At 35.9% G+C, this 23881-nt stretch overlaps 1 protein-coding gene across 1 annotated transcript in view; it reads right to left on the reverse strand.

The window, feature by feature from the left end:
* cacna1da (calcium channel, voltage-dependent, L type, alpha 1D subunit, a) overlaps window positions 1-23881 on the reverse strand; it is a 152274-nt gene that overhangs the window by 39830 nt on the left and 88563 nt on the right. The window contains exons 22-31 of the mRNA XM_079845004.1: window positions 18966-19025; window positions 15695-15801; window positions 12908-12995; window positions 12681-12788; window positions 12258-12310; window positions 11939-12085; window positions 9771-9972; window positions 9261-9419; window positions 6872-6982; window positions 3307-3390 (exon numbers count right to left, since the gene is read on the reverse strand). Of these exons, the coding sequence (XP_079701130.1) occupies window positions 3307-3390; window positions 6872-6982; window positions 9261-9419; window positions 9771-9972; window positions 11939-12085; window positions 12258-12310; window positions 12681-12788; window positions 12908-12995; window positions 15695-15801; window positions 18966-19025 (1119 nt within the window). The remainder of the gene's footprint in view (window positions 1-3306; window positions 3391-6871; window positions 6983-9260; window positions 9420-9770; window positions 9973-11938; window positions 12086-12257; window positions 12311-12680; window positions 12789-12907; window positions 12996-15694; window positions 15802-18965; window positions 19026-23881) is intronic.

The raw sequence follows: 23881 nt of genomic DNA on the forward strand, positions 1-23881 counted from the left end.
TTGACATTTTTGAAGACGAAAGGGAACTCATTGTTTCTCGCACGCTTTATGAGAAGTTTTGAGTGCGCAAACATCCGGAGCACTCACATAGAAAGCCGCATCTCAGACAGCGTGCAAATACTAGTTCTCTTTCACATCTTCTTTCACTTGACTTGAGTGGACATATTCACGCAAAATAAAATAGCAAGTATCTTAGTAAACATAGTTGGTTATGTCTAGTTCACCCTGAAATTAAAATAAAGCCATCTTCTACTCACACTTCCTTCTATCTTTTTCGGGCGTCAAAAGAAGAACTTTTAAAAAACGTCCTGCACGTACTCCTCCATATAATGGCAATCAGCTAAAACTTTACAAAAATTATACAATCCCGCAATGATACAGTGAGACGTGCGCCATATATGGAAAGTGTTCAGGAGGCACACTATAAGGTTTTGCAAGAAAGAAACCATATTATTCAGACAAAATACTGAGCTCGGCCGTTGTGCGAGTGTGTGCAAGCCGTCAGCCGCACTGTTGTCATGGCACCCAGGATTAGCACACACACGCACCACTTTGAGAAATCGGGCTCAATAGAAACAAAATTTCTTATTATATACCTTCTCTTCTATAAGGTATATAATAAAAAATAATACAATAATACTAATAATCAGGTAAACCTCCTGAAGTGAATGTTATGTACCGGTTGTCATGACAACATTCACAGGAACGTGCACAGAGTAACGGCCGAGCTCTGTATTTTGACGGAATAATAAGGTTTCTTTCTCGCAAAACCTTATAGTATGCCTCCTGAACACTATCCACATACGGCGTGCGTCTCGCTGTATCATTATGTGATACTTTTGTATCCTTTTTGTAAAGTTTTAGCTGATCGCCATTCACTGCCATTATATGGAGGAGCGCGAGCAGGACGTTTTTTTTTTTTTTTCTGCTTTTGAGGTCTGAGAAAGATAGAAGGACATAGAGCATTAGAACAACAGCAGGGTGAATAAAAGATGGCTTTAATTTTCATTTCAGGGTGAACTATCCCTTTAAGTGAACGTTAACAGTTGAGAAAGTAAACGTGTATCAGTATATTAGATCCGTGCATTCGCTCTTAAAGTGACAGCAGCCTAGTATTTCTGCTGCTGTCTGTGTTTTTGATGTTAAACGTGTATGGCCGTTACATTTTCTGATGTCACTGAAGTCACCAGCCATTGGCTGCACTTAATCTTGCAAAAAACTGAAATAATAAGTTGAAGTAATGAAATGACTAAAGCTAAAATAAAATGAAAACTGACAATACAAAAATAAAAGCCAATTCAAAATATGAATAAACACTATAAAAGTATAAAAATACTATAACACTGATAATATATTGTTAATATAAAATGTTTTAGTAATATACAATTCTTTTACTCACATTAATGCAAGCAGATAGTGCCGACTTTGTTTGATGCTGAACATTTTAAGTGTGATGCCAAAAAGCGGTGGTCTGTTCCTTTAACAAGTCATCAACCTTCCTGCCCACAAAAACTAATCATTAATGCTGATTTTGCTTGTAATCAGTAAAGCCAAGGCGGTGAGAGCTTTACTTCATTACACAAAATCAGCAAGGCACAAATACATTCTTTTTTTTTCTGAACTGATCTTGATGACAACTCTTAAACCAGAACAACATTATCAAACTTTTGTCGAGGACATTTTTTGACCTCATAGCACTTCAAGGAATAAAGTCGTTATGAAGCAGAACACAAGCAAACAGGAGATCACATCTTGCCATACTTGCCTCTACAAGTTTCTATGGAGACAGAATGGAAGAACAAGCATTAGACAAACCAGCTGATGCATTTCTGCAGTTCTTGCTGCATTTACACACATTTGGACGCGAGACAACGCATTTATGGTTCACACAAATACAGAACAAAGAGATTTCAGTCGTTTTCTCATCAGCAGAGCCCCCAAGGTTCACTTGACGTTGCTTTATTTCAGATAAGCAGGGGAAATAGAAGGAGTGACTGTTAATGTTATTAAGGTTAGCTAAATGACCTCATTTCACATCACAAATAACTCAAGACAACATATAGTGAAACCTTGCAAAAACACATCAGTGCCATTACAAGAAATTATTGTCTATTATAAACATATCATTTAAATCTATTATAAAAATATTAATCATAAACTATTGTGTGTGTGTATATGTGTATATATATATATATATATATATATATATATATATATATATATATATATATATATATATATATATATATATATATATATATATATATATATATATATATAGTATATACACACTGATCAGGCACAACATTATGACCACCTTCCAAATATTGTCTATAGGCATGGACTCCACTAGACCCCTGAAGATGTGCTGTGGTATCTGGCACCAAGATGTTAGCAGCAGATCTTTTTAGTCCTGTAAGTGGTGAGGTGGGGCCTCCATCCTGGTGTCATGTGTTCCCTGTGTAAGCGACGCACACGCATCCAGAAAACGTGATTCATTGCTCCGTGGTCCAGTTCTGATGCTCATATGCTCACTGTTGGCACTTTCGGTGGTGGACAGGGGTCAGCATGGGCACCCTGACTGGTCTGCGGCTATGCAGCCCCATTTGCAACAAACTGTGATGCACTGTGTATTCTGACACCTTTCTATCAGAACCAGCATTAACTTCTTGAGCAATTTGAGCTACAGTAGCTCATCTTTTTGACTGGACCACATGGGCCAGCCTTCCCTCCCCACGTGCATCAATGAGCCTTGGCCGCCCATGACCCTGTCGCCAGTTCACCACTGTTCCTTCCTTGGATCACTTTTGATAGACACTGACCACTGGACACCGGGAACACCCCACAAGAGCTGCAGTTTTGGAGATGCTCTGACCCAGTCGTCTAGCCATCACAATTTGGTCCTTGTCAAACTCGCTCAAATCCTAAACCTTGCCCATTTTTCCTGCTTCTAACACATCCACTTTGAGGACAAAATGTTCACTTGCTGCCTAATATATCCCACCCACTAACAGGTGCCGTGATGAAGAGATAATCAGTTATTCACTTCACCTGTCAGTGGTCATAATGTTATGCCTGATCACACACATAATTTATTTCAAATAAAATAAATTATCTTTATTTCATTTTTTGTTCTTTTGTACAATAAACAATTTTGTAACTGTGTTGGGTCCCACCTGATGTCCAAATCTGAGTTCTGAAGCACATATTAGAGATATTCTTGTGGATATAATCTGTGTTGGGCACTAGACATGCTTCTCTTGCAAGGCTTCTACACTTGGAAAGGCGAAAAACGGTTGTACTTACGTTGACTTCAGTGATAGCAATATCTACGACGCTACCGACAACAATTAAGGCGTCAAACGTGTTCCATGCGTCAGTGAAATAATGCTGTTAATAAAAGACACACCACACACAAGGAAGAGGGGGAAAGAAAGAAATGAATGGAACAGAATGAGGGAGGAAAAAGAAGGTGCGGAGGACACACAGAAAGAAATACAGATGTTAGATCTCAGCAGTTCAAGAAACGAGTTGTCAGTTGAAAAGTACAGTAGCTCACCCTGAGCTGAAATCTGAGCCTGTCTGAAGTAAAGGGTTGAGCGGATATACAGTAAGAGGGCACACAGGGCCTAGAACTGTGCTGTACTTACATCGATCTCACTGAGCACTATGTCTACAATGCTTCCCATCACAACCAAAGCGTCAAAGACGTTCCAGGCGTCCCCAAAATACCCCTGAGTGATGTGAAGGGGTGGACGGCCAGGGAATATACATATGTGTGATTAGCAGTTAGTTGCAGTACATATCCGATTACGCAGAAATTCTTAATTTAAAAAAACTTATCAGCTTATTTAAAGTATCAATCAACATCCAAACCAGGTACACATATTTGGGCCTAAACATAAGATTTATGTGTCTGAATTGCATATATAATTTTCCATCCAATAGGGTTACACAGTTTTATAGTGCCCCTATTATGCTAGTTTACATAAATCCAAGGTCAAAAACTGTTTAATTTTCTCATAATATCCACTGCAGCATCACCTCTTCTCTCAGTGTCTGAACCGGTTCGATAAGGGATTCAGTCTCTCTAAACCCCTCCTTTAAGAGAGCTTACTCAGCTCTGATTGGTCAGTCTGTTGTGATTAGTCTACCAAAACCAAACGCTCATTACCATATCTGAATTTCAGCTCCAGATCTTCCTCAGCACTTGAGACACAGTGATATGAATAGGGGGCATTGTTTTTTATCATATCAATTTGAGCCCAAGTCCTTTGGAAGTGCACATCGTTAACAAAATCTAAAACGAAAATGTTGGTAGACGACCTCTTTTCAATGGCTAAGACGAGACAATGACGATATGTCACCAGCCTCATTAAACAATTACTGTGAGTATATCAACATGGAATATTGTTGACGGAAAAAAAGACGAGACAAAAATTTTCTTTAAAAAAAACCTTGACCAAAATATCTTTGTTTTTGACAAAAAAAAGGAGGACCGCTTCGAGCTTTCATGCTTGCGGTTGCCAGATCTCATTCCTGCGTAATGATCAAGGAACTTAGCTGCCGTACCATGGGTGCAGCGACGCAATGATATTACGCAGTGCCTGAAAATAGGCTAACTTCCATCAACATAACCAACGTGACAACCTGCTTGAACAGGGAGCGTGCTGGGGACTATTTTCAGGCGCTGTGTAATATCATTGCTCCGCTGCACCCATGATACAGCACAAAGTTCCATGATTATTACACCGGAATGGAATAGAATAGTTCCTAGTCATATCAGTCTAGAAAATCACAACTTTTCATTTTCCGTCAGTCTTAGTACACGATGTAACTATACATATCACAACATGTAAATAGGAAAATGTTGATGTTATTTTGTCACTTATTGAGCAGTAGGCTAGCTGGAGCCGTTTACCTCCAGTCTTTGTGCTAATTTAGGCTAGCGGTGGGTGTGTCAGACAGAGTTATGAATGAGCTGAACGGTGAATAAGCTAAAGTCCCAAAAAGTTGGCGTGTTCCTTTAAGTTTAGCGATCTCAATTTGAGATATTCTGCTCAAAGTGTCATTCAGCAAGTTTGTTCTCCTAAACAAGTTTTGCGCTGTTTGTAGACCTTTTACATGCACAAAGAGTGATATTCAGGGGCGTTTCTATGATTTTCATTTTAGGGGGGCTCAGCCCCCAGTGAGGGTGTGGAAAAAAAAAATGGTAACACTTTAGTTTAGGGTCCAATTCTCACTATTAACTAGTAGCTTATTAGTATGCATATTAGGATATTGGCTGTTTATTATTACTTATAAAGCAAATATTAATGCCTTATTCTGCATTACCATATTGTACATCCCTTAATCATACAATGCAGGCATGTTTATAATCAATGAGATCCCAAATGTGAGGTAGTTGAATTTTGATTTCGATGATCTACATATGTGCATTTTAAGATAATCTGAACGCCAACATTTTTTATAACAATAGCTTGAAAACCATGTCAGTGGGCAGATTTGACTGATTAAGTTTTTTTCATTTTAGTCAGTGAAGACAGTAAAACATATATTTAACTGATATTTATATGTTTTATGAATCATTTTTGTAGACATGTTAATTTACTGAAGGCTACCAGGAAAGCTAGGTAACTAAATTTATTAAATTAATTCAAAGCTTTTTATTTACTGAATGCTACAATTGGAATTATATTAATTTACAATATGCACACATTCATTACTATTAATCTTATGCCTAATCTGAAGAAAACGGCTTTGTTAATATTTATTGTTTGTTAATTATTTATTATAAATTACATTATATAGGCCTATTTTAATTCAAAATGGTGAAATTAGACAAAAGTTTATTAATTTGCCTGAATATTTTTGTCATTTTTTTTACATTTCTGACTTAAAGAAGCAGCTGTCAAATATGAAATGTTTAGTTTAGCTACTTACATATCTCGCACTTGGCGTTGAGTCGTGCCGCTCAAAAAAGCGTAATAGGGGCACTTTAACAAACTAATAAAATGAATGAAATGAATATTTGTCAGTCACACATAAAGGTAAGATTTCTGCCTCCAAAAAATCATTGCAAAGTTTGTTTGTTTTTTACTTTTTTGCATCTGATTTTATATAAACAAGCATATTTTCAAAATATTTATTCAAATAATTTAGAATCATCATAAATCTATTCATTGTGAAAACAATGACATGTATTCAATTAAAAAGCATGAGCTAGCTGTGGATCAAGCAATATTCAATTAATTAAAATGTATAAGATTGAAACAAATTGCATTTATTGATGATGAATATATAAACCTGGTTGTGTGTTTAGTTTATTAGTACTATTACAGAAATCTTACATTTATGTATAACTGACAAGTATGCATTTATTAGTTTCTGTTAAAAGCGTTTAATCCAAGTGGATATAAATTTTAGATGCAATTCAAATACATAAATCTTAAATTTAAGCCTAAATAATTTGTTGAGCATATCACTATAAAATAGGAAAGTTTACTACATTATTTTACAGTAAAGGAAGAAATTTGCAGTTGTCAGATGATGGACTGAATCTGTTCGTGTCAAAGAGACACTGCTAGTCACGCCACACAGAAAAGCTGAAAACGACAGCACTGCACATCACGCTGAGATGCTTACTAGCATTCTGTCCTTCTTCGCAACACAAAGCTGCGTGTGTAGAAGTGGGCAGTGGGGCAGAGGGAAGTTAACATTACAAACCTTGTGTAACCAATAGATGATACAAGTGGAAGAGTATGACATATTGAGGGGGGAAGTGTATTCATACTGCACTGTTCTGAATGTCCAAATGGGAAACTGTGCGATAATGTGTAATGGTGTGTATCTATGTGTTTGAATTACTCACCCGGGGTTTGAAAGCGATCAGTTTGAGCACCATCTCCACAGTGAAGACGGCAGTGAAGACCATATTCAGGATGTCCATAACATAATTGAACAGATCGGACTGACCGTAGTGCTGGGGGGACAGAAATGTATGATATTAACTCTTTCCCCGCTATTGATTGAAATCTCCGTCATGGAAATCTCTATTGATGCACATTTCCGGCTTTCTCTGTTATACGCGCTATAAGAGGGCGCTATGACACATCTTCTGAATGAGTACAGTATCTCCAGATCAAAACACAGGCGAAGAAGAAGAAGAAACAAGCAATATCATATGTAAGCAGATGCATATGTAAAATAACGCGATCATCAACATTAAACATCATATAAATCAAAACTGGCTAATGTTACTGAATGAAATGTCGACCCAGGACGAGCCTGTTGATGGACTCGATCTACTCCATCTGTGTTTGATCATCGTTCTGAATCTGATCTGAATGTAGTCTTTGACAAAAAACAGATTCTCAGCGTTTTTGCTCAAAATGTTGCTTTTTTCATGAAACTTACCCACATTCAAGTATTGATAAAAAGAATGCATGAACCTTTTTTTTTTATGGTAAAAGCAGAGGGTCTGTTCTTTCTGTTGACATAATGCATATTCAGATATTCATACAACAAAATATTCTGGGGGTCCATGAAACTTTTGGTGATGGCTGGCAACTTTTTTTTTTTAAACGCTGGCGGGGAAATTTTAATTGCAGAAAATATTTTATTTATATTTTAGGATCTATGTATTTATTCACTAACGGGAAGAATCTCGACACTAACAATATATTTGACTATATTATATTATTTGCAAAAAGTCCTTTCCCAACTAGAATTAGACCTAGAATTTCATTCACTGTTCTGTTTCTTAATGCTTTATAAAAAAAAAAAAATTGGTCCCCCCCAATGTTCAAGACATGGTTACGGCCTTGGAGATACATAAATATATACAAACAGACTCACCTAAAGGATTATTAGGAACACCATACTAATACTGTGTTTGACCCCCTTTCGCCTTCAGAACTGCCTTAATTCTACGTGGCATTGATTCAAAAAGGTGCTGAAAGCATTCTTTAGAAATGTTGGCCCATATTTATAGGATAGCATCTTGCAGTTGATGGAGATTTGTGGGATGCACATCCAGGGCACGAAGCTCCCGTTCCACCACATCCCAAAGATGCTCTATTGGGTTGAGATCTGGTGACTGTGGGGGCCATTTTAGTTCAGTGAACTAATTGTCATGTTCGAGCTTTGTGACATGGTGCATTATCCTGCTGGAAGTAGCCATCAGAGGATAAAGGTCATGATGGATCCATGTTCTCATTCTGTTTACGCCAAATTCTGACTCTACCATCTGAATGTCTCAACAGAAATCGAGACTCATCAGACCAGGCAACATTTTTCCAGTCTTCAACTGTCCAATTTTGGTGAGCTTGTGCAAATTTAGCCTCTTTTTCCTATTTGTAGTGGAGATGAGTGGTACCCGGTGGGGTCTTCTGCTGTTGTAGCCCATCTACCTCAAGGTTGTGCGTGTTGTGGCTTCACAAATGCTTTGTTGCATACCTCGGTAGTAACAAGTGGTTATTTCAGTCAAAGTTGCTCTTCTATCAGCTTCAATCAGTCGGCCCATTCTCCTCTGACCTCTAGCATCAACAAGGCATTTTCACCCACAGGACAGCCGCATACTGGATGTTTTTCCCTTTTCACACCATTCTTTGTAAACCCTAGAAATGGTTGTGCGTGAAAATCCCAGTAACTGAGCAGATTGTGAAATACTCAGACCGGCCCGTCTGGCACCAACAACCATGCCACGCTCAAAATTGCTTAAATCACCTTTCTTTCCCATTCTGACATTCAGTTTGGAGTTCAGGAGATTGTCTTGACCAGGACCACACCCCTAAATGCATTGAAGCAACTGCCATGTGATTGGTTGATTAGATAATTGCATTAATGAGAAATTGAACAGGTGTTCCTTATAATCCTTTAGGTGAGTGTATATATATATATATATGTATTTATTTATATATATATATATATATATATATATATATATATATATATATATATATATATATATATATATATATATATATATATATATATATATATATATATATATATATATATATATATATATATATATATATATATATATATTACGCTATATATACACATCATATACAGTACAGATTTTTTATTTATTTATTGGGGACTATAAAGAGTTAATATGAAATATACAGGTAAATAATAATATGCATTAATACATAGTTATATCTCATCATATAAAATTACAAAATGAGCATGCGAGGCAGTTTGAATATTTAAACACAAACTACTTACAATTATCTAAGAATAAAGGAATTTACCTGCACGGCGAGACAGATGGTGTTGAGTAAGATCAGGACAAACATGATGTACTCGAAGCCGGTGGAGTTCACCACATACCAGAACTTATACTGATACGGGTTCTTTGGGATGTACCTCCTGAGAGGACGCGCTTTTAACGCATACTCCACACACTGACGCTGAGGAGGACACACACCAAATTATGCTTTTCATTGTGTCAATTAATGTACATGGCTATACAAGGCGTATCTTAAATTTTAAACTGAGAGGATGTCAAGTCATGTTCACATTCATTTATAATGCAGAAATATAATATACTATGGAAGCTTGTTTCTGCCACAAAAAGGATTGCATAATCCGTGAAGGATGTACTTTATTCAATGCTGCCTTTGATTAAAAAAGGGGTCCTTATAAGCCAGCATACTACTTTGCCAGCTATACGGAAAAGGATGGCATTGAGATATAAAGTCTAGATCAATGCAGTTCACAAGGGTCCATGTTCCACACAATCCTATCACGTCTCCTCTTACCTGGTTCTTGTCCAGCTCACAGTTCTTATACTCTTTCTCTCCCTGTTCCTGAAAGGTCACGATGACGAAACCCACGAAGATGTTCATCATGAAGAAGGCGATGATGATGATGTAGATGATGAAGAAGATGGAAATCTCCACACGGTAGTTGTAGATCGGACCCATGTTCTCCCTGTTGGAGTCTATGGCCTTATACAGCAACCTAAGGAAAGACAACATGAAGTAAACTAATGAAGAGCCAGGGAAAAACTCCTTCAACACCCACAGTTACGGAACAGCTATATTGTGTCATTCTGTCACTGTGTGTGTGTGTGAGTGTGTTTTAAACTAACAGAACATTTGAAGCAGTGTGGTGTTGTAATTACAGGAACAGCGTGATACTGTTGGCATTGAGCTCACAGTGGCACTTACCAACAGCGCCAATACAAACACAAAAATCACAATAACACGTTCGTTCATTTCCCCCCGTGATTTTGAACAAGGAAACTCGACTGTCTGAGTAAGAACTCACAAAACAAGAACCGATATTTGTCATTCTGCCTGAACAATTACATTGAGCCATTTTAATAGGCTTATTAAAATAATAGGCTTCTGATAACTGCTTGTGATATTTGCTCCTTTACAATGGATACATAAAGAGTAACACATTTAATATATAAAAGGGTTGTTATGTGATTTTAAAGTTGCGTAAAAAAATTAAATAAAGGTGCCATTCATACTGTAAATATGATCTATAATAAGGTGCATAAAATAAAATATAAAATTAACAGTGCTATTCTATTCCTAATTAGTCTAAGGTGTATAAAATGTTTTTATAAAATAAGAAGTGACATTCCATATCTGATATTTAATAAGGCGCACAAATCTATAAAAATATGCTATAATTAGGTGAATAATAAAAAGGTGCATAAAATAAAATCAACAGTGATATTATATATCTGAATTATATTAAGGTACATAAAAAATAAAATAAAATAAGTGCCATTCCATATCTGATCTATAATAAGGTGTATACATCTATAAAAAGATGCTATAATTAGGTGAATAATAAAAAAGATGCTATAATTAGGTGAATGAAAAAAAAGTGCATAAATTCAAATATAAAATGAACAGTGCTATTCCATTTCTTAATTAGTCTAAGGTGTATAAAACATTTTATAAAATAAAATAAGAAGTGACAATCCATCTGATCTATAATAAGGTGCATACATCTATAAAAAAGGGTGCTATTATTAGGTGAATAATAAAAAAGTGCATAAAATAAAATCTAAAATAAACAGGGATATTCTATATTGGATTTATATAAAGGTGCAGAAAAAATAAAAAATGACATTCCATATCTGATCTATGATAAGGTGCATAAATCTATAAAAAGGTGCAATAATTAGGTGAATAATAAAAAAAATGCATTAAATAAAATATACAATACATAGTGCTATTCTATTTCTTAATTAGTCAAATTAATGTGCATAAAAAATAAAATAAAATAAGAAGTGACATTCCATATCTGATCTTTAATAAGGAGCATACATCTATAAAAAGATGCTATAATTAGGTGAATAATAAAAAGTGCATAAAATAATATATAATAAACAGTGCTAATACATTTCTTAATTAGTCTAAGGTGCATAAAAATAAAATAAAATAAGGAGTGACAATCCATCTGATCTATAATAAGGCGCATACATCTATAAAAAAGGGTGCTATTATTAGGTGAATAATAAAAAAGTGCATAAAATAAAATATAAAATAAACAGTTCTATTCTATATCTGATTTATATAAAGGTGCAGAAAAAATAAAAAGTGACAATCCATATGTGATCTATAATAAGGTACATCAATCTATAAACAGGTGCAATAATTAGGTGAACAATAAAAAAAATGCATTAAATAAAATAGTGCTATTCTATTTCTTAATTAGTCTAATTAATGTGCATAAAAAAATAAAGAAGTGACATTCCATATATTATCTATTATAGGTGCATAAATCTATAAAAAGATGCTATAATTAGGTGGGGAAATAAAAATGTAATAAAAAATTGGGCTTTTCTATATCTGATCTATTTTAAGGTGTACAAAATAAAATAACATAAAATAACAAAATGAAAAATAAAACAAAGGTGCTATCTACATCTGAGTTATAACACAGTGTACTGTTGAATGCTTACGCTGGCCAGCCTTCAAATGTGGACACAGTGAACAGAGCCATCATGGCCATGAGCACGTTGTCGAAGTTGAATTCGCTGTTGTGCCAATGACGCTTCTGAATGAATGGCTGGTTCACGTCTCCTTCCTTATACATGATATATGTTCCCCTGAGAGAGAGAGAGAAATGGTTATTTTACCCTTTTTAACAGCCACCTTTTGTATAAGTTAGTATATGTAGTATATGTAACTAATTTACATTACATTTATGAAAGCAGTATTTCATACTTGAAGTATGGCTAATTAACTTCAGTGATGATTAAAGAGTTCAATTAGACTCACTTGCACTCTTCTGGGATGGACTTGGCTTCATCATTACAACGGTAAAACTTCCCCTGAAGAAAAATTTAAAAAATGAATTGGATCAAAGGATCTGGAAAAAAAGTATTTCCACAATATATTAAGACAACAACTTTTTTCAACATTAATAATTATAAATATTTCTTAAACACCAAATCAGCATATTAGCATGATTTATGAAGGATCATGTGACACTGAAGACTGAACATTTGATCCTGAAAATTAAAATTTGCATCACAGGAAAAAATGATATTTTCAAATACATTTTAAAAAAAGAAATTTTTTTAAATTGTAATGATGTTTCACAACATTACTGTTTTTACTGTATTTTTGATCAAACAAATGCAGGCTTGAGCATAAGAGACTTTTATTAAAAAAACCAAGCCCATTTATGAAATATTTTACCTTGAAGAGCTGTACACCAATGCAGGCGAACATAAACTGGAGCAGTGTGGTGACAATCATGATGTTTCCAATAGTTCTGATGGCCACAAACACACACTGGACCACATGCTGCAGAAGGCAAAGATTAAAAGTCAGAGGATTTCCAAAACCATATCATATTTCCAAAACCATATCATATTAAAAATGCATGAAGACAATTGATATTGAAGTAAAGCAATGGGCAGAACCTTCAGTCCTTTAGCTCGGTTTATGGCCCTGAGTGGACGCAGCACCCTCAGAACCCTCAGAATCTTCACCACTGAGATGGCTGACGATCTGCAAGAGACACAAGCGTTCGCGTTACCAAAAAACATACAAAACAGAAGAAGAAATCCATGCTTTCAAGTCCTTATGATATGGTGTTTCTGCCAGGCTTCTAAACTAGCTTAACCAGCAAGACTTGGTCATTGGTCAACCGACTTCATGATGCCAAGCAGTTTTGCCGGTAAATAAGCATGTCCCATGAGAAAGAAAAAACACAAATGAGATCTCTCATATCTCATGTCTTATTTGTCTCTTGTATAATTCCTTCCAAGAAGTTGACACTATTGAGGAGTCATGAAAAAGCATTTATTATATAATGTATTATTCCAAGCACCAAAGGTGCGAAGGCACCTATTGAAACCGTTCCCGTTTGCTATGGTGACAGTCTGATCTGTCACCATAGCAAATTTGGAGTCTCTAACTCAATCCCTCTAGCGCCACCATCAGTCCAAAATTTGACTCATGTTTATGAACCATAAGGGCTAGAAACTAAATTATTTTTTCCTCTGATTCATTGGCTCAAGCCGATTCAATTGCACCCTATGAAGTCATTTTCTGTCATAAAAATGTTCCCGCCATTTAGAATTTTCCAAAAAAACTACTTTTGCGAACTCGTCCTAGACGGTTCATCCGATTTGCACGAAAATTGAATCAGATCATCTTCAGACAATGCTGAAAAAAGTTGATTGGTCAAATCGTTTTCGATAAACGCGCAAACAAATTTTGTGTAATGCTTGCAAAAACACACTTAAGGCAATATCTCCGCAACACTTTATCGTATTTAAACCAAACTTGGTACATGTCATCACAAGCATGATATGAGGCAACCTGCAGCGTTTTGGCGCAGCGCCACCTACTGGTCCGGAGATGGGCTAATTTTGGTTATAACTTCTGAACACTTTAGCCAAAAATCACAAAACGGGTCTCTTTAGATTTAGGGCATCACGCTGAGTCAGACAGTACCCAATTTTCCAATATCAGCAATTTTGGCTATCCGCCATTTTTAATTTTGTCAAAAAATGCTATATTTTACAAACGCATTAGTGTATCGTTACGAATCTTGGTATGTGTCTTCCGCACCATGCCCTGAAGGTACTCATAAAGTTTTGGGGCACTACCACCTTGTGGTCAAAAGTTATAACAACATTTTCAAAAATGTTAATAACTTTTGATTAAATCAGCCTAGTTTAATGAAACTGGTCATAATACCTTCCTTGGCTCATGCCGAGAACATGGATACAACTTTTGCCATATTTGGCAAACCTTCTTGTCCTACATCTTGTTATTTGCTAAAAACCTACTTTTTTTAACTCGTCCTAGACCGTTTGTCCGATTTCCACCAAAATCGAATCGTATCATCTTCAGACTGTGTCAACAAAAAGTTATGGATTTTGCATCAATAGTTGAAACAGTTTTTGTATACCGCATCAACGAAGTTGAGGCATGATGCCAAAATGACTCTTGAGGCAGTATCTCTGCAATGCTTTGACATATTGACATCAAACTTTGCATGTGTCATTGTTCCCTTATTCTGACCACACCACATCAATTTCGTAAATGTGCCACCTATTGGTCAAAAGTGATAAACCATTCAATTATATTATCAGTGACTCTATATATTTGATATTTCAGCCATTTCGCCTAATCTTCTTAAACTGTATAATTATTCATTGTTGCAGTTGGTCTGACACTCTCAGACTACAATGCATTTTTCAGCCTTTTGACTAAAATCATCTTAAAATGTGATTAATTGCTTATTGCTGCAGTTGATCTGACACTGCCAGCCATTTTGGCATGTCTTGTCTTCTTCTTTGCGCTTGTCCCCGGTATTGCTGCTTGCAGCTATATTTTATTATTAGTATTCTTATTTCTAAAAATATGAAACTAAATAAAAAAAGTAAAAAAAATAAAAGTATTTAAGAAAACACTCGATTTTGTTTAATATTTATATTTAGAAATAATAATTATTTTAATTACATTTAAAAAAATATTAAAAAACATTAGTTAATAAATAAAAAAACACGTAAAATAAACTACAATAAAAAAATTCTAGTTATCAAGTATTTCAAAAAACATAATAATAATTATTTAATTCTAAATAAAAAATAAAATAAAAAAATGCGTTTAAGAAAAAAAAATGATACATTATAATTGTAAAATTACTAATGTTAAATATTTTTTTAAAATAAAATGTATTCATTTAATTTACATTTTATTTAATATTTTTTTTTTATAACTGTCTTATTTGGGCAGAAAACTGTATGAGCCCTTAAATCTTCTCTTATTAGGTGAGGAAAAAGATTCCCAAAACTGAGCCGTTCTGGGACACTGAAAACACCATATCATATCACCATATCAAACACCATATCATATCATCATATCATCATATCAAACACCATATCATATCATATCAAACACCATATCATATCACCATATCAAACACCATATCATATTATATCATATCATATCAAACAACATCATATCATATCACCATATCAAACACCATATCATATCATATCAAACACCATATTATATCATATCATACACCATATCATATCATATCATACACCATATCATGAGCTGCTCGCGTGTAAAAGAACACAATGCCACGCTTCACCCTGAAACACGTAGCGTGTATGCTTATTTCATTAAATTGTAGTCTTTGTGATTTGATAATCACAATAAGCTTTAACAATATACCCATCACTCACTGAATTCCGAAGGACACCAGGGACACGCCGACCACCAGCAGATCAAGAAGATTAAAGTAGTTCCTGCAGAACGCCCCCTTGTGGAGAAACGCGCCATACGTGGTCATCTGACAAAACAAGCGTATATGGTCAACAATTGCCCTACCGTAACCAAGGACATACAGAGAACAGCAAATCACACTCTCACACAGAGTTCACACACACACACTCGCGTAGACAGAAACACACATTTACACTCATTAATATCACTCTTTTTTAAGGGTGGCGTGCTCGGAGTTGGACTAAAGGCGAGATCCTAGCACTAACTCCGCCAAACCCTCACGGCTTCAGTCAACATGAATGTAGTAGTAAGCTCTGTTTCACAATCCACCACTAGGGGGCCCGGCAATAAAACATGCTGTTTGTTGCCCAGCTTTGAAGGGGACTAACTTATGACAGAAGAAATAAGAATCGACAGAAAGAATACAGGAGGAAAAGACAAAAGAGCAAGAGAAGAGTCAGAAAGAAAGAAAGAAACCCTATCTATTAGGCGATCTGAAATGAGAACTTCCCTTACTGTCACATTCATGTGAGCCGTTTCTTTTTTCTTTTTTTTTATCCTAGAGAACATTGCGCCCTGTTCCCTCGGCAAGATTCGGTAAAGAAAATGGAGGGGTAAAAAGCTTCTACTTCAACTTCATATTCAGCAGGCAGAGAAAAAACCAGCCAAAACCAAAGCAAGTCGCTCCAAAATCATGAATGCAAAGGAGTCGTTTGCTGAATGTATATGAATGCAGATGCAACCACACACCACGAAGGCAAGCGTTGGGTTATGCAGACGTTGGCTGCTGATCAGAGACCAATTTTAGATGACTATGTTAAACATTTTAGGTCAAAATCTTATGACATTTTCGTAAAACATTTTTAGGTTTGCTGGTCCAAGATCAGCACTTATGAGAATCTCTCCACAAAACAAGAGGCTATGTTCAAAATGTAATACTAGCCTACCATTTATTAAAAACTACACAGTACACTACTGCCTATTATTCCTTAAAACACAATTAAAATAATTGAATAAGTGCAATTTACTTTCCTACTGCATGTTGACTCATTTCCAATAGATAATAGATCATAGAGATGGACTAAAAGCAACAAAACTTTAATTTTGATTTTATAATATTGCTAATATTGTTGTCCCATGACCTCATTACACGCCATGTGAGTAGCATCCAGTTAGCATCTTAAAAATGATACTGTGTATTTCACAGTCAATTTTGTGTAAAAATGTGTTACATTTTTGGCAAAATTGTGGTGTATTTTTTTCCAGGTTGCTACATTGCACTAGAAATATAAGGTCAACTCATGTGCAGTGAATTGTGGGTACAATATTCTGTGTCTTAATGTCTTGAACATGTCTTAATATCATGTGTGTGTTCAAAAGTAATTTTTAAAGTAATAAAAATAAAAATAAAAGTGGCCTAGTGATATAATTATATAGATTTAATCGAAATGCATGAACAATAGTCTGACTCTTGCACACGTTTTTTTTTAATTGTCTGAAAAATGAAAATAAAACTTCCGGTGACACATTCCTGAGAACTAAAATTTACATTTGAAGAACAAATTAAAAGTTTTCACATTTAAATGTAAAACAAACGTAAAGTTTTTGTGAAAAGGTTCCATTCAAATTAAATAATTTCTCATATTTACTAATAATTTATCAGATTTCCTCAAATGATGTCATTGAGACTCAAATTAGTGTTATTGTTAACTAAAACTTCATTTATTAAAAATAAAAAATGATTTCTTTTACAAAACACTTTTACAATTTAAATTTGTTATTAATTCTTAAAAATGTAAACAAAATTTTGAAATACTGCATTGGCATTTCACTTAAATAAATCGTTTTACTTAAGTTACTAAAACTGAAAAATAAATTAAAGGTAAATATAAATATATATAAAATAACAGTATTTTGCACCATCAATAAAATTTACAATTGTTTTTATTTTGGCAACACAATATGGTCTTATTAACAATAGTTATTGCATTAGCTAAGATGAACTAACAATGCGAAATATATATATTTTAAAGCATTTATTCATCTTTGTTAATGTTAGTTAGTAAAATTATAATTGTTTGACGTTAGTTAATGCACTGGGAACTAACATGATACAACTTTTGATATTAATAATGCATTAGTACATTTAAGAATGAACAATAAATAGGATTAATAAATGCTGTAGAATTACTATGTAGTATGACATTTTTTAGTAAAAAAAAGTGTACCTATATTTCATCACAGACTCAAAATCAGTGTTATTGTTAGCTAAAACTATTAAAAATAATTTTTGGACATTGAAATGAGGCTGAAATAAAATAAAATATACATATTAGATAAAAAGCGTAAACTAAAATTAGAAATGCTGTATTGGCGTTTAATTGAAATAAATAATTTTAAGTTACTCAAAGAGAAATATAGAAAATATATAGAAAATGTGCATATTGTGCACAGTATACATACTATAAACTGCAGGCATAGTTAATAGTACAGTAGTATGAGATTCTGAACACAGCCAGAGAGAATTACCGCAGCTTCATTAAAGAACAACTGCGCTGCCCTGTATGACGCTGGAGGTCACATTGCATTGATATGCTCTCAGTCAAGGGGTTTGAACCATGTTCTGTCCAAGCATGGTTGTATTCGCCCCCTCTTTTATGGACTGGATACGGGCCAATCGGTTATGAAGGCATGAGAGAGGCAGTGTTATTTTCATTTCACAAAGAGTTGCATAGTTTCGTCTTTTTGAATTGCTTGCTTTCCTCAACAAAAAAGCATTTTAGTTTCACAGACACATCCTGTGTGATTTCTCCAGATCGGTTTCCTTCCTTAACCCCACTTTGACCAATCAGGGTCGAGTTCAAGCCCTGTCATTCTCCCCAACACAAATGTGAAAACCTGACAACTCTTGTGCTGTGTTTGATGAAGATGCGCTTTCATGTTCCAAAACATTTCTTTTCTTTTAGTCTTTTAGTAAAAGAGGTGCCATGGTTTAAAAAAAGAGAAAGAAAAGAGATTGATCAAGCCAGGTAGTACTGAAGTAGCAGGTGACACACATGGAGAGAATGCAGCCAGGCCTGTGTGCCAAGAGGTTACCTTCAACACGATCTCAAATGTAAACATACTAGTGAAGACATAATCTGCATAGCCTAGGACCTGGAATAAACCAGACGGTTACAGCGTTACTGAACATACACCACACACAACACGAGCACAGGGCAGGACATTTACCTTTAACACGATCTCTACAGTAAAGATAGCCGTGAAAGCATAGTCAAAGTAACCAAGTATCTGCAAAGAGCAATGTACATGTTTAACAAAGATTAAGGACATTTAGCAATCAGCATTTACCATCAATATATATTTGAAAATTGTAGGTATATGTGGTTTCGTTTAGTTCATTAATAGTGTCTGTTATGGTAACACCACAAAAGCATTACTCTTTCAGTGAAGGAAGTCCTGAGTTTGAAAGAAAAGGGTTAGCAGATATGAAGAGATGAAGGAATAACATGCACAAAACAACTGATCACATACAACTCACTAGTTTAATCTCAGATATCACATTTAAAGGGTCATGAAACCAAAGAGTTATGCCTGTTGAACATCATAGAAGTCAATGTTACCATCCGTTAGTTTTGAATGCAACTACTTTCAACTTACGGGTTTAATTTCGTCTTTATGCCAGTGTCACAGGATGTGACGTTTACTTGCACGATAGACTTGGTCGACATTGCTGGGAACGCCCACAAAAACGTCATATCCGTTTATGCCGTGGGGGAAAACAAGCTATTCGAATGAACGCGGCGTGCGTAGACCTTGTTAGGCTCTTATTTCTGGTTGGTGCAATGCCGAAAAAGCTGCTGTGTGGCGTTCTGCACCTCTAATAAAGTAAAAAAAAAACCCGACCTGAAGTTTTATACTGCCGAAAAAACAGACGGAGCCGTTCGCCAATTCTGAAAGCCTGTTCAATACGTCCATTACAATTAAACATTTACACTACATGATACTGGTATTATTTTAAAGAGATTTCATTCATTGCAATGGCAAAATTTGTTTAAAGGGGTGATGAATTGAGAAATCAACTTTCCCTTGAGCTTTTGATATATAAGAGGTCATGGCAAATATAAGAATATCCTGTACGTTTCAGAGCTGAAAACTTTCTTGTTAGTCAAAGAAAAGCTTTTATAGACATCAGACCCTGAAAACGATCTTGTGCTTCACCTTTACGTCATTGTGCGACGAAACACCGCCTCTACAGAATAATAAGCACGTGTAATTCAGTAGCCCCGCCCACCGACTCATATTGCCAGCAGCAATAAACATGTGGAGGATATCACGATATTGCGCTATTCCTGGTTGTGGAAGAACACAGTCGCTGCATAAGCTTCCCTCGGATCCTAATGTTAGGAATATGTGGTTGAACTTTATTTTTAAAGAAGTTCCAGCTCACGTGGGGATTTGCAGACATATTGAGATTGAAACACAATGCTGTGCCTTCTATATTGGACCCGACAGGAATGGTGCAGCACTTATGTGAGTAAAACATGTTTTTTTATACGTGATAGTATATTGCATTGTTACAGATCGTTTGATATGTGTACGATTGTGTATTGATTATGTGTAGAGAGACTTGTAACGTTATGTGTGTGTCTGCGCGAGTGAGAGTGTGTCCGCGTCCGCGCGTGTGTCCGCGAGTGTGAGTGTCTCCCCGCGGGAGAGTGTGTGTGTGTGTGTGTTTGTCTCCGCGCGAGTGTGTGTCTCCCCACGCGAGTGTGTGTGTGTGTGTGTGTGTGTGTCTCCACGCGAATGTGTGTGTGTGTGTGTGTGTCTCCGCGCGAGTGTGTGTGTGTCTCCCCGCGTGTGTGTGTGTGTGTGTGTGTGTGTGTGAGAGAGATTTAGTGTTTGTTTGATATTTTGCGAGTTCTCTGAGCATTTCCCCTAGACAATTCCTGGGACAGACGGTAGCTGAAGCTCATTAAATATGCAAATATTATCCAATCCTAGCCGTGGGCGTTTACTTCCAAGTCTTCAGTTCAGCACGCCCATCAAATCCTAGTGTTTCTCAGAGAGCCTCAAAACCAAGGCAGAAAATAGCCTATTACTTATTCATTATGATGTTTTTGAATGTAAAAACCACATAAACGCCATAAGTTGACCTCAGATAACAGTATAAAAAAATAAAAAAAGCTAGTTCATGACCCCTTTAACAAAAATGGCAATAAAGTCATACTTGTCACGGGACTCGAACCGCGTCAAAAAAAACAGTCAACTTGTAAGAAACTTGTAAAAAAAAATTTGTAAGGGCGGGCTTTAGACGATGATGGACAGATGATCAACAGTAACGTAATCATCTACGTCATCAAAGGCGCTTGGGTTGAATTTGTTATAATCCTAAACGGAGAACTTGTTCGTATATGCATTCACCTTTACTATTTCTCTCAAAAATGATGATCGTGTTGGAAAGTAATCCGTGTATCCTTAAATTCTTTTTTTACGACACCGGCAAAGATCGTTTACACTCATCTTTTTCTTCTAACGTTACTTCTTCCAGCATGCGTACAGACAGGGTTGCCAGGTTTTTACAACAAAACCCGCCCTATTGCTACTCAAAACTAGCCAAAAACAAGCCCAATAGCTTTCTGGGGGGGGGTTCCAGAAAAAAAAGGCATTTGGGGGGTAAAATATATGTTATTTTGGCAGGGCTGCCTGCTAAAATTCGCATTCCTGGGTCTGTTTATCAACCCGCGGACATGGAAAAACCCGCGAACTTGGCAACACAGTTCTGTTGACATTTGACAACTAACGTTATGCGTCGCTCCGTTGCTCTATCCAATTGAGGTCTTTCCTGGTTCGGTTGAAACACGCCCCATAATCACAGCCCAACGGAGCAGTATCAGACTCATATTCTGACTAGAATTGAGTATGACGACATCAGGCTAAGTTAAAGCAGTTTACAGCTCATCAAATAACTGGATTTTAGGCTTTTGACCAATGTTTGTTAAATGTGGTACTGCAGTAAACTAACGTATGACATTAGACCGCATTTCATGTTTCTATTCTAGCCCAAACATATACATAAACAAACGCCCTTTGCATTGCACGCGGCATATTCAGAAAAATATAAATTTCATAGCACAAGTTTTATGATAATTTTAAAACGTTAAATGTTTGTAATACATAATCTAAATCCATTCAATTCAGGAACATTGAATGAACGTCTTCATCGAAAGACTGTGATTTATGAAGTAGGCATGTCATGTTATATTTGGGGCCAAAAAAAGGACACCTCTGGCAATTGCGTTGGGTCTTTGTCCAGTTACAGATACTGTACGGACAATCCAACCCAATACCGCTCAGTTTTTCTATGTATCTTGCTGTGTCGAGCGGCAGAAGTGATTCTACATTGCTATACCTGGTTAACACCATAGTTGCGTATGAAATTGAATAATTCTCTACTATATAGTATGCGAAAAACAGTACGCCAACAGAGTCGTATGTCCGAATTCATAGTAGGCGAAAAGTACCCGGATGATCTACTAATTCTGGCGAGATTTTGAAGTGTGCATACGATGTATACTTTAATAAAAGACTATTTATTAATGGAGGTGATGGGACGCAATTGACACTGGTAGGTCACATGATAACGTCAACATGGCGGATGTAGTACGTCCGGATTACATTCATACTACATTCATTCATACTATATAGAACGTACTTTTTAACAGTCGCAAAATTAGTTCAAATTCAAATGTAGTACCTACTCACATAGTACGCGATTTCGGACGCATCCCATGCTTTTCCAGTCAGGGGGAAAGCATTGTTTTCCCCCACGCCAACTATAGTAGATCGATGACTCATCGGTATCTCATAATTATTCATGAGACCTTGTGTCCTTATCCTATGAGAAGACCCCTTGCTTAATTATTCATGAAAGCATGCGTTGATTTCCTATGACAGTGAGATTGCATTAATGGATAAAAATGTGTTCGTTTTTGCTTTGTAAGAGTTTCTGCGCTGTATAAGTTCTCTTCAATAGATCCTCAGTCTTCGACGCAAACACAATTCATCAACACTTTTTTCACACCGATCTAACAGCTTATAAAAACGCTGCAAAATAAGCCTCAAAAGTGATTAAAGACACAACAGCGTGTTGTTCATATATATTTTCGATGCAAAGAACAAATGCGAATGGCTATGCATTTATTTGTGCATTAAATTATAGCTGTCACAGGATATGTATGTATTTGTGTTATTTGGGGTGAGCATACAAAACGTGTAATGGTAATTTGCAAGATTTGATGCTTTTAATAAGATCGAAATAAAACTGTTTGAAGCTGTTGCTGTGTTATCGGTCTCTGCGCTCCGCAGCTTAACTACGCCCACTTCTGTACCATTTTTCAAAACTGTGGTGAGAACTGACTGCTGCTGAAACAGGGGGTTTCATGACCCTTTAACACTTTTAAAGGGTTAGTTCATCCAAAAAGTCATTTTCTCACCCATTTGCTCATGTCGTTCCAAATCCATAAGACTTTTATTCATCTTCAGAACACAAATTAAGCGATTTTAATAAAATTTGAGACATTTTTTTTGTCCCTCCATTGAAAGTCTGGTCACCCAAAACACTACCACTTCAAAATGTCAGACATCTCGAAGCAATAACAGCTCGGAGCAGCATAGCGCAAGCTCATACACGGGCCGATCTCGATCCCGCAACACCGTTACTACACACGCTCGGTGCAGAATTCTCTGTTATAAACCATAGATATCACATCAAACAGCTCTGACGTGGAAACCAGGAGAAACATTGGTTTCAGTCCACAAATCACCAACATTCACCATGGATTTAATGTAGTAACACCACATATTGTGGCAGAAATAGTCTAATGTTTTTTTGTTTGTTTTTTTGTAAATTATTCATCTCAGGGTGCATACAACCTTTTGAGAGTGAAATTCAAGCACAGTGCTTCACACTTTTTCCAGCACTTCAAAGCTCTAAATATTCTCCAATTTTAATGTTTTTAAATGTGATGATTAGTAAAACTACAGTTTAAAGGTGTAGAGAAAAAATAACACTTTGTGGCAAACAAGCACTTTTATTAAAAAAAAAAGACATGAAATTACCACTATAACCAATAGTTGGCGTCAGA

The sequence above is a fragment of the Gobio gobio genome, assembly GCF_949357685.1.
Source record: "Gobio gobio genome assembly, chromosome: 19".
Lineage (NCBI taxonomy): Eukaryota > Metazoa > Chordata > Actinopteri > Cypriniformes > Gobionidae > Gobio > Gobio gobio.